The sequence below is a fragment of the Amphiura filiformis genome, chromosome 8 (assembly GCF_039555335.1).
Source record: "Amphiura filiformis chromosome 8, Afil_fr2py, whole genome shotgun sequence".
NCBI lineage: Eukaryota > Metazoa > Echinodermata > Ophiuroidea > Amphilepidida > Amphiuridae > Amphiura > Amphiura filiformis.
This window is the reverse complement of record NC_092635.1, coordinates 52947412-52959942: the sequence shown is the minus strand read 5'-3', so window position 1 is coordinate 52959942 and position 12531 is coordinate 52947412. Positions and strand designations below refer to the sequence as shown.

Genomic DNA, 12531 nt, shown 5'->3' with positions numbered 1-12531 from the left:
GATTTTCGATCCAGTACGGAATAAAATCAGAACCCAATTCTGAGTAAATTTCTAATCGGCAAGATGAGTAAACAATAATAATACCCTTTCTCTTCTTTGTTAAACGTAACTTGAAAATGCTATAGGCCTACTTTGACCAACTTCGAGGAGTTTCAAACTCGATGTTGGCCAAAATGTGGCAACTTAGAGTGTCAAACTCGATACTCTAAAGTTTGAACCTGAATACTCGAAAGTTGACCAGAATGTGACAATTTCGAGTTCAACTTGTTCCAACTCGATACTCGAAAGTTGGCCAAAATGTGACAACTTTAATTTAGGCAAGAATTATCGTCAAGATCGGCGAGCCCTCGGCAACGTCTGCGTGTCGCGTAAATAAACAAGCGTTTACAGCGTGAACCTTGGTACTGCGTTGCGTACTCGCGCGTTTACATCGCAACTCATGTGCGGAACTATGGTAGCAAAGGACAAACATAACACAGCGGAAAGAAAAGCAAAAACACAAGTTGCATCAACAGGTTTGCTGACATTATATCGGCTGTTATCAGGACTTTCAGGTAAGTGACTGACACAATGAAATTGATGCACATATATATTCAAACTTCTTGCGACGTTCTTTTCATTCCTTAGTTTTGGTTATCATGGTTATAGGAAAAGTAGCATATGCAAGTATATGGAGAAATGCATGGTCATGGATTTGGTTTGCATGCATGATGAACGTATGTGTTGACCAACTTCGAGTTTCAAACTCGTTGAAGTTGGCCAAAATGTGGTAACTTCCAAGTTTGAAAACCGTGGAAAACTTCGAGTTTGCAGACTCGAAGTTGGTCAAAATGTGTTGGCCATAATGTGACTACTTCGAGTTTAAAACTGGATACTTGAAAGTGGGCTAAAATGTGGCAACTTCGAGTTTCAAACTCAAAAGTTGACCAGCATGTGACAACTTTACACTGCAAAAAATGATTGCCCCGATTTGAGCAAAATTTTACTCTTTTTGACAGTAAAAAGAGGAATACTCAATTTTTGAGTAAATTGTACTATCTTTCACAGGGCCATTGCGAGTCATGACAATCACAAATTTAGTTGGATAAAGCCAATGCTATTCAAACTCGAAGTTGCCACATTTTAGTCAACTTCATCATGGGTCGCAGTTACCCAAGGGTAGATATTTTGTGACAAGGAATTCATACCATGTGCTGTTTAATTTAACACCTATTAATATATTATTCCACCACTTAATGTCACGTGCCCTTCAGTGCTTGAACCAGATTCAGAAGAAGATGGAATACAAGCTAAATACAAGTCCCAAACGATTTGATACCACGTAATTTATTAAATGAAAGATGTTTGATATACAGTTGGTACCCTTTCTCTTCGTGGCGCGCACCTGATAAAGGTAACTCGAAAAGGCTACCGTAAAATGGGGTAACTTTGGGCACTTTCACAGTTTTTAAACCACTGCTTCCAAACAAAACCTATTCTAGTTGGCCAAAATGTGACAACTTCGAGCTAGAAACTCGAATACTCCCGCGAATATTTACTGAAACTCGGAGCTCGTAGTTTAATTCAGCAACGAACCAAATCGGGAGGGAAAAATGCCGATCAACCTAAATTCTCGTCTGAATTAAATTTCCTCAAAATAATAATTATTCAATTAACCTAGTTACGTGAGTGTAACAGTTACTGTTTAATTTATTCCTGCGCATGAAATCAGGTTAGACTGAATTATTAAAACGTTGGCAACTTGCAAGCTTCCACTCAAGCGGTTCACAAAATTAATTATATTAATCTATTGATATCAACTTATGAAAACCACTTTTCGTACTACCCAGCAAACACAAAAACGTTTTAAAAACGTTTTATATAAGTTATATTTTGGCTTTTGGTTTAGGTAAAAACGTTTTAATAACATTAAAATGTCGGGTTATATAAAGGTCATGATAACGTTTTAAAACGTTTTGTATGAAAACACACTACAACAATATTTTTAAATGTTTTCAAAAATGTTATTGTAGACTATTTTTTGCAAACATTTTTGCCAAATATTGTGTCAATACTTAAATAACATTATGTTAAAATATTTGAAACCAGCAAACACAGAAATGTTCTTAAAATGTTTTTTTCAAAACGTTTTAATAACATTTAAATGTCGGAGTTATATAAAGGTCATGAAAACGTTTTTAAAACGTTATTGAAAATATTTTGGGCAAACATTTTTCGCAAAATATTTCTTCAACTAAAATAACATTCTGTTTAGAATGTTTTGTATCAAGTTTTCAAGAATGTTTTTGGAATGTTATTAAAACGTTTTTATACCCTTTATATAACCCGACATTTAAACGTTTTCTGTAAAACATTTTTGTTTGCTGAGCAGTAGATTATCAAAAATGATTTTTAAGATTATGAAAACGTTTTATACTCTTAATATACCCTTTATATAACCCGACATTTAAACGTTTTCTGACAACCTTTTATAACCTTTTGCGAATGATGTCGAAAACGTTTTGTGTTTGCTGGGTAGTATGCAGGTGCGGATCTGTTTTTTCGTAATTTTCACAAAGAAAGACGAGACCCACAGCGCCGGTATAGGAGTACACGTGAGGTACACCTTGAGGTAGCTAATACCATAAGGTAGTATAATAGTGCCACCCTTCTCCGTTTAGCTGCAATCGATGTGTCCGGGATTCCCCACAGTCCGGCATTACCCCACTTTCCCCTACACTTTAGGCCTATATTGTTTTAAGTAATAACTTGAATGATTAGGCCTACAGTAACAGTGAATAATGATCCGCGAATGGCTTCGATTGGGCCTTAATTTTCACGTTCCGAACTTTATCTGACTAAAATTTTACACAATAATAATGTCAAAATCGTCCACCAAATGGCTTCAATTGGTCCTTCATTTTGCCAAATTTTCCAACTTCAGCAGACACCCCCTGCGTAGGGCCTATATGTATAAAGAAGTTACCCTTTTCGTTATGCTTTGGATACCCGGAACTTTATGTTTAAGGGCTGGGGTATGAACGTTTGGACAGTATTTATTTTGGGACATTAGAGCACATCAGACATATCGAATTGCATTCTGAATACGAAGAATGTCATTCTGATATCAAATAATTTTGATTTTTGAAATTCGCAATTTAATACACATTTTATGGCAAATCATTCAAAATTGATATTTTTGATATTTAACAGTACTTGAAGTAAACTTTATAAATCTGATGTTTTATACTTAAAGTGTATGTAGGTGGGATGAAAAGCCGACGATCAATTGAAAACTTTGACCTTTCGTATTGAAGATACGGATTTTTCCCCCAAAACACCAACAACATTCGGTCTTTTGGGAAAAAAAATCCATATCTTCAATATGAAAGGTCAAAATTTTCAATTGACCGTCGGCTTTTCCTCCCTGCTACATACACTTTAAGAATATATCATTAGATTTATATAATTTACTTCGAGGACTGTTATATATCAAAATTTGAAAAATATCAAATTTTATAATTTGTCATAAAATTTGTATTATATTGTGATTTAAAAAAATGAAAATTATTTGATATCAGAAAGACATGCTTCGTATTCAGAATGCAATTCGATAGGTCTGAGGTGCTCTCATGTCCCACAAAAAATACTGTCGAAACGCAATAAACGCTCATTTTGGATCCCTTAAAGCAATTGAATTTATACAATAATATTGAAAACTTATCCACGAATGGGAAATAAGCTCTCATGTTCATCCACAAATTTTCCGCTCTTTCAAACTCATATTTTACACAATAATAGTGTCAAAATGGTCCCAGAATTATTAGGTCTTCATTTTGCAAAAGTTTCTCACTTCTGCGGGGGGCATATCCCCCTCAGACACCCCCCTGCGTCGCGCTAGCAATTGGAGTTTATAGAATAATATTGAAAACTTGTCCCAGAATGGGGAATGAGCCGTCATGGTCATTTCACAAGTTTTCTGCTCTTTCAAACTCAAATTTTACACAAGTAATAGTGTGAAAATGGTCCGCAAAATGGCTTCAATGAGGTCTTCATTTTGCAAAAGTTTCTCACTTCTGAAGGGGGCACATCCCCCTCAGACACCCCCCCTGCATCGCGCTTGCAATTGAATTTATATAATAATATTGAAAGCTTGTCCCAGAATGGGGAATGAGCCGTCATGGTCATTTCACAAGTTTTCTGCTCTTTCAAATTCAAATTTTACACAATAATAGTGTAAAAATGGTCCGCAAAATGGCTTCAATTAGGTCTTCATTTTGCAAAAGTTTCTCACTTCTGAGGGGGGCACATCCCCCTCAGACACCCCCCTGCGTCGCGCAGGCGCGACGCGATGACCGCTTCGCGGCCATATGGTTCATCACCCTCTACCAATCTCATCCCTATTTTGCGACCCCGTATTTTTTGGTCTCTGGATCCGCGGCTGGTATGGAACCATTTTCTCTTTGGCACAAAAACCGGATGGTGGTATAAAATCCCGGCCATTTTGGAAGCGGGTCGCACATTGGCGCAAAATAGTATAGGCCTATTATATTGTAGGCTATGCATGGTAGGTATTATAGACCTACCATGGGCTATGTTTAACCATGGTAGGTATTATTATAGATATAATACCTACCATGGTATAACTCATTCAGTTCGTCAAGTGCAATTAAACGAAGTCTTGAAAGTATTGCAAATATGAATTATTCAATTATCGTGAGTCCTTTAAAAAAAAATTATAATAAAAAAAAAATAAACATTCTTGACATGTAGGCCTAAGCGTTTAATGATAGCTCATGTGCTATCTACCTTTTATGAAGTTTGGAATTAAATAAATTCTGAAAACATTCATGACTGAAAACATTCATCAATTTATCTACCTTTTATGTTTTCACATTCACATATTTATTAGCAGTTGAAAGATGAAAGTGGGGAAATGCAATACGGAGCACAGATAACATAAAAATAAGCTAACAGAAACCATCCCTGAATCTTTCACGTAAACTATTATGAGTTCAAACTTGAAGTTCAAGAAAATCGCCCGTTGTCATCATGACTGAAATTTTATTTTTATTTATGACACGCAAGCAGCAATTATTTCAGGGCCTAATGTAAATTTTTTTTTGGAAATTTATTGTACAAAATGACAAGCGGATTCTGCTCAATTTAAAATAAATATATCAAAATATTATCAAATATATTTAAAAAGTTACGACAAACGAGCATCCGATGGAGTCCGTAAACATGAAAAATTACTTTACTATCTGGGCGGTATTGCTGATAGCGGAGGCTTCCGGGAATGATCTCCTGTATCGAGTACCGCCCATCACCACATGACAAATGTCAACAAACAAAAATGGCGACTTACAGAGCAATTGCACGTTTACAAACCCTCTCAAAACACCTCGGTTTGCTGCACTCTGGCCGCATTAATGCTACATCCAGAAATGCATTCATGTTCCCCACAACTGCTAGAGCTCTGGCCAGCTATTCACCAAGTCAGGCAGCAGAAGAATGGTGGGGAAAATGTCGTCAAATTAAAGTACTGGATGCGGAGATGAGTTACTACGACTCGGACCCGGAAGAAAAACAATCACGTGCCGTTGTATTCCTGCACGGCAATCCAACTTCATCATTCCTGTGGCGGAATGTCATTCCTCACGTTGAGCCTGTAGCCAGATGTCTTGCACCAGATCTTATTGGCCAAGGGAGATCCAGCAAGCGTGCAAATCATTCCTATCGCTTTGAAGACCACTATCGCTATCTTTCCGAATGGTTTGACTCTGTCCAACTCCCCAATAAAGTGAACATTGTCATCCATGATTGGGGATCTGCATTAGGTTTCCACTGGAGCCGCATGCATCCTGACCGTATTGATTCCATCACCCATATGGAGAGTGTTGTTCGCTCGGTACCAGGTTGGGATGCTTTTCCTGATGTTGCCAAGGGTGTGTTTCAAGCTCTACGTAGTGAAGCCGGAGAAGAGATGGTGCTCAAGAAGAACTTCTTTGTTGAAAGACTTCTACCTGGAGCAATCTTGAGAGAGCTGAGTGAGGATGAAATGAATGCATATCGTGAGCCGTTTGCCAAGCCTGGAGAAGATCGTAGACCGACTTTGACCTGGCCTCGTGAGATCCCGGTCGAAGGAGATGGCCCAGACGATGTAATCAAAATTGCTAATGATTATTTTCATTATTTCCTTGAAGCAAAGCACATACCCAAGTTGTATATCGATGGTGATCCTGGATTCTTTAGTCCAAGTCTGCGTAAGATTATGGACATTTGGCCTAACCAGCAGGTGGTAAGAGTCAAAGGAAGTCATTTCTTGCAAGAAGATTCGCCAAAAGAAATAGGGGAAGCTGTCAGAGATTTCCTGACTAACACTGTTTACAAGAAATAAATGAAGAACACAATTTGATTCTGGTTGACTAAAAACGATCAAACTGAAATACTGATTTGGAGGACAAAATGCAACAAGAATTTTCAATGCAAATTATGAAAGCTGTATTGATAACTGTTGAATGTAATGTGACTTTAATACCATTGTACTTTATCAGCATGCTGTAATATATGTGACCAACTCCAACAAAACCCTGATCAAGTCGACAGACATGTTTTTGAGTTATAGGCCTTTAAGAGGGTACTACACTCCTGCCCAATTTTGTGCCTATTTTTGCATTTTTCTCAAAAATGATAGCGCATTGGTGACAGGTAAGATATGTATATTATAGGGGCAACGACTACAACTACTGCACTGAAAATTCAGCAACTCAAGGCAAGAAGTTATTGATTTATTGATCAAATATGGGTTTCCCTCATTTTTGACTGTAACTCCACAACTGTTGTCTGTGCTGAAATAAAATTTCCAGTGCAGTAGTTGTAGTCCTTGCCCTATAATACATATCTTACTTGTCACTAATGCACTATAATTTTGAGAAAAATACAAAAATAGGCACAAAATTGGGCAGGGGTGTAGTACTCCCTTTTTAAAGATGACATTCCTATAAAAAAATCAATTTTTGGAATTCTGAATTTCATGGTATTAAATCCTTGAAAATACTTAATAAAAAAGAGGTATTGAACTATGATAATCCTATTGAATCCTGTATAAGGCAGGAAACTAATTGACCGATTGCTGAGAATAGCAATTTGGCAAAAATGTGAATATCATTTACAAAATTATTATATAATTTGGGTATCATTTTAAAGTTTACTGTCTAGTGCTTACATTTTTATTCAAATCATGAAATGTCAAAAATGCGACTTGTTCCTGGTTTTGCCAGAGTGGGTAACATATGTGACCATCCTCCACAACTGAGCCCAGATGTCGCCAGTGCCACTATTGAGATATGCTCCATTGAACTTAACAATAAACAATAGGAAACAAAAGGATTTATTGACTGTTTTATTGATTTTCACTACTTAAATGTCAAGTACTATAGACATGATATACCGGTACATAAAGCTAATATTTTGGTTGAATATCTCAAAAATGATATTTCATGCTCCAGCTATACACCTTTCCCCAAATTAGTTCTTTTTTTTAAATCCTCCTTGAATCCTGATGATTTCTGGGTTTTTTCCTCTTTTTTTTTTTTTTTTTTTCAAAACACATAATTCTTCCCCAAAGGGGTAAAATTATTCCCTCCCCTTTGGGGGCGTATAACGGAAGAATAGACGCCCCTGATTACAGAGACTGCTGTTTTCAATGTTTATATTTAGTTGATAAATGAATTGAATTGAACTACCAAAATCTTGTGTATTCAACCAAACAAATTCATTTAAGGTGGTACTACACCCCTTGATAAATTTGTGACTATTTTTGAATTTTTCTCAAAAACTAATAAGACACTGGTAACAAAAGTTCTGTATTATAGGGGCAAGGAATTCAGTTGTTACATTGGAATTTCAGTGACTCAAGACAAGTAGTTATTGATTTATTGATCAAATATTGGGATTCCCTCACTTTTGTCACCAATGCGCTATCATTTTTGAGAAAAATGCAAAAATAGGCACACAATTGGCCAGGGGTGTAGTACCCCCTTAAATAAAACATGGTAGCTCATTAAGAATATTATAGGCCTATTTAACAGAAACGAATGAAACAAAAATGTACTTCTGTAGTGTCCAAAATTGGGTGCGTCAGACGTCTTTTTAATTATTGAAATTCAATTGAATTTTGAAACAATTCAATTTGGTTGTTTGAACATTATGAAATGTTGGAAAATAAATATGTTGAATGGATGGCTTGTTTGTATAAGGTCGTGCGTCATGAATTGGGGTATTGGAAAAGGTGGAGGCGTTACATTTTTTCATTTTATTCAGGACATTTTGTCCTAGAATGGAGCTCATTTTGTTGCTTATTTATCTAGCTCAAATTGTGGAACGAAAGAACTTCACACTTTATTTACTTCTTGAGATATTGCAGTTCAAACGATGTGAAGTCAGGGGTGGAGGATCCTACGGTTGAGGATCCTACGGTTGAGGCATAGGGAATATTGATTTTTAGCGCCTCACAAATATATTTTTTACTGTAACTTCATAACCCAGTAAGGTATTGAGATGGATTATGTACCATTGTTTTGGTAATTATGTCTAGTTTGAAATGTGACCAGTTTTACTCCAAGCCAAGTTAATTTGTTGCAAGTGTGCTGCATTCTGTGTCATGGGTTCTAGGCTTTTCTTACATGTTACTGTGTTAAGTATTCATTTAAGCTCCAAAATGTTCCAAAGGTCATATTTCTTGAAGGAGTTACCCTACTGCTGTAAAAGTTTACATTTTTTGGATGGAAATTTGATGAGGAATTCAAATATGCCATTGGTTTTTGTGTAGGTCATGAAGGAAAAAAGTTTTGATTGATTATGTAATAAAAATCATAAAAATTATGTACGACTTTTGAACACCCTGTATCTCAGTTGGGCAACATAACTCATCATTACAAGTTTGCATTTTTTGGAAGCCTACAATGTTATTAGCACATCTAAAAAGGTTTCAGCAGAACAGGAATTTTTGAACAAGAGAGGAACAAAATTGTATACTTTTTTAACCAAACTTAACATTTCCACCCTACATGTATATGACATCTGTGGCACCCTGTATATTGACCAATTGTTTGTACATGTGTATTCCTGGTACCCTAAGCTTTACAGTGATATATAATTTTATAGGGTTTTGATGAACAGTTTATGAATTACAAAGTACAAAAACATGTAAATTTTTCAAATTTTTAGTATGTAACGCATTTGGCCCCCAATTCATGGCACACGACCATAAAGTATTCAACTTTTTATCCAACTTGTATGCATGCGTGGTGATGTGATGTCATTACATGGTACAGTGTAACAGTTACACCAAATGTAGGGGTGTTCATTTAGGGGTGTGTGATGGGGTTAGACTATGGGCTATTCCAACACCCCCTCCCCTGGGGATTTTTGGAGGCACGATATTTTTGGGAACCTAATGCATTGAGGTTTTGAAATCCGCTTGCCTGCACATTGACCAGTGGTGGGTGAGGTGATGAGGGCGCTTTTTTCAAAATGGCCACCAAAATCACAAAAATCAACATAACTAGGCCAGTGAAGCTCCTGGTAGCATCATGTTGGTGTCTACACTCTACACCCATGTTTCAGGGTCAAGGAAGCCAATATTATCACCTACAACAACAGAGGACCTAAATTTCCAAGATGGCTGCCAAAATTTCAAAATGACCGACATTGAAAATGAAAATGATCTCAGTCCTTGAAGCTCCTGCAAGCATAATTTTGATGTCTATACCCGTGTTTGCAGGGTCAAGGAGTCCAATAAAATCACTAAGAACAGCCCAGGACACAAAGTTCCAAGATGGCTGTCACTGAGTTTCAAAATGGCTGCCATTTAAAATCAATTTTGTCTCCGATGCATATGCCTGTGTTGTCGGGATCAAGGATTCCAGCAAATACACTAAAGGTTTTGAAATCTGCTTGACTTTACATTGGCCAGCGGTGGGTGAGGCGGTGAGGGCACTTTTTTTTCAAAATGGCATAAATAATGACACCATAAATAATCAACAACAAGTCTATTGCCTAAACACAAAGTATTCAAGCCTAGTAGTACTACTATTCCTGAATAAACATGTCCATGTGCGTCAATCACAGGGGGGGACGTGTCCCTTCACACCTTTTGGCAAAATGACCAATTTTTTGTTCTTTTCAGCCACTTTTTAACAATTTTGGCCGGTTGCCCCCCCCAAATTTCAATCTGGATTGGCGCTAATGAACATGTCGACTGCTCAGTGCCAGAAGTGGGTAAGTGCAATAGCTGTCCTGTGAACATTTGGCAATATATTGTATATTGTACTCATATACACATGGCAGCTATTGCACTTATCCACTTCTGGCACTGAGCAGTCAATGTCCCAACTTCAAGATCAACAACTAATGTAATCATATTCAGTACAACTCTGTTTGTAAAAGGATTAATTCCAGGAGATTCTTCAGACGAAAAAAATGAAACGATAGCTAAGAGTAGCATGATGACGTAATTCCCAATAATTGCTGATTGGTGCTGGGTTTACTGTGCTGGTGATACTGGTGCTGATGCAGTAGCTCCCAATTGCTGATTGGATGGTACTGGGGTATCTATCTACTGCTGGTATTGGTGTTGAAGAAGTAGCTGCCAATTGCTGATTGTTCCTGTGTTAGCTACATGTATTTACTGCTGATATTGGTGTTGATGAAGAACTTCCTATTGAAGTAGTTGTTCATTGGTGCCAAGGTAGCCATCTTCTGCTAATATTGGTGTTGATGAAGTAGCTTCCGTTTGCTGATTGGTGTTGATGAAGTAGCTTTCAATTGTTCATTGGCGCTAAGGTAGCTACCTACTGCTGATATTGGTGTTGATGAAGTAGCTTCCGTTTGCTGATTGGTGTTGATGAAGTAGCTTTTAATTGTTCATTGGCGCTAAGGTATCTACTGCTGATATTGTTGTTGATGAATAAACTTTCGATTGTTCATTGGCTCTAAGGTAGCCATCTACTGCTAATATTGGTGTTGATGAAGTAGCTTCCTATTGCTGATTGCTGCTGGATTAGCTATCTACTGCTAATATTGGTGTTGATGAAGTAGCTTCCGTTTGCTGATTGGTGTTGATGAAGTAGCTTTTAATTGTTCATTGGCGCTAAGGTAGCTATCTACTGCTGATATTGGTGTTGATGAAGTAGCTTCCGTTTGCTGATTGGTGTTGATGAAGTACCGTAGCTTTTAATTGTTCATTGGCGCTAAAGTAGCTATCTACTGCTGATATTGGTGTTGATGAACCCAGCAAACACAAAAATGTTTTTAAAACGTTTTAAATAAGTTATATTTTGGGTTTTGGTTTAGGTAAAACGTTTTAATAACATTAAAATGTCGGGTTATATAAAGGTCATGAAATCGTTTTAAAACGTTTTGTATGAAAACACACTACAGCAATATTTTTAAAATGTTTTCGAAATGTCATTGTAAACTATTTTTGCAAACATTTTTGGCCAAATATTTTGTCAACACTTAAATAACATTATGTTAAAATATTTGCACCCAGCAAACACATAAATGTTCTTAAAATGTTTTTTACAAAACGTTTTAATAACATTTAAATGTCGGGTTATATAGAGGTGAAAACATTTTTAAAACGTTATTGTAAATATTTTGGGCAAACATTTTTTGCAAAATATTTTTTCTACCTCAAAATAACATTCTGTTTAGAATGATTTGTACCAAGTTTTCAAAAATGTTTTTGGAATGTTATTAAAACGTTTTTATACCCTTTATATAACCCAACATTTAAATGTTTTCTGTAAAACATTTGTGTTTGCTGTGCAGTAAATTACCAACAAATGTTTAGTTATTTAATGTTATGAAAACGTTTTATACCATTAGTGTACCCTTTATATAACCCGACATTTAAACGTTTTCTGACAACCTTTTATAACCTTTTGCGAATGATGTCGAAAACGTTTTGTGTTTGCTGGGAAGTAGCTTCATATTGCTGATTGCTGCTGGATTAGCTATCTACTGCTAATATTGGGGAAAAGGGAAGGCTATAGCCGAGGCTGTAGCCGCGGAGCTTAAAGTTACCCTTACCAGCACCCTACTACCATCTTAAGGGGCTGGGTTTCCCACTGGATGTTTTCAACATCCTTTGGGTGCGCCATGTGTTTTCCTGCTTATATTAGTTCTTCCTCCTTCTCAGCATCCAGTTGTCTAGGGCTTAATTTTAGTTTTAGTCTTCAGCTTCGTTTGCATGGTAGGACAGAATACCTGTTTCAGGTACTTCTGTAGGGTAGAGACACCTGAGTCTGGGAAAAATCGAGACTTCACCGATGCCGCTGAGGGGTACATACACACAGATCTCCTCGGCAGGCGACCAGGTGTATCCCCATATGATTTAGTATGGGTGGCAACTGGACTAAATGCTGAAACCTTTCCTTTATATCCTCTATGACAGAAGGAGTGGCGACCTCTGTCTTATTCAGCCATTGACAAGAAATATGAGTTTACATTTAAGCACCAGGGTTAAAGCCCCTGCTATGAAGT

At 36.9% G+C, this 12531-nt stretch overlaps 1 protein-coding gene across 1 annotated transcript; it reads left to right on the top strand.

The window, feature by feature from the left end:
- Positions 1-5312: 5312 nt before the first annotated feature.
- On the top strand, positions 5313-6829 carry LOC140159210 (coelenterazine h 2-monooxygenase-like). The gene has a single exon (XM_072182604.1). The coding sequence runs from the start codon at positions 5336-5338 to the stop codon at positions 6377-6379; it is 1044 nt and encodes a 347-aa protein (XP_072038705.1). The 5' UTR covers positions 5313-5335; the 3' UTR covers positions 6380-6829.
- The last annotated feature ends 5702 nt before the right edge of the window (positions 6830-12531 follow it).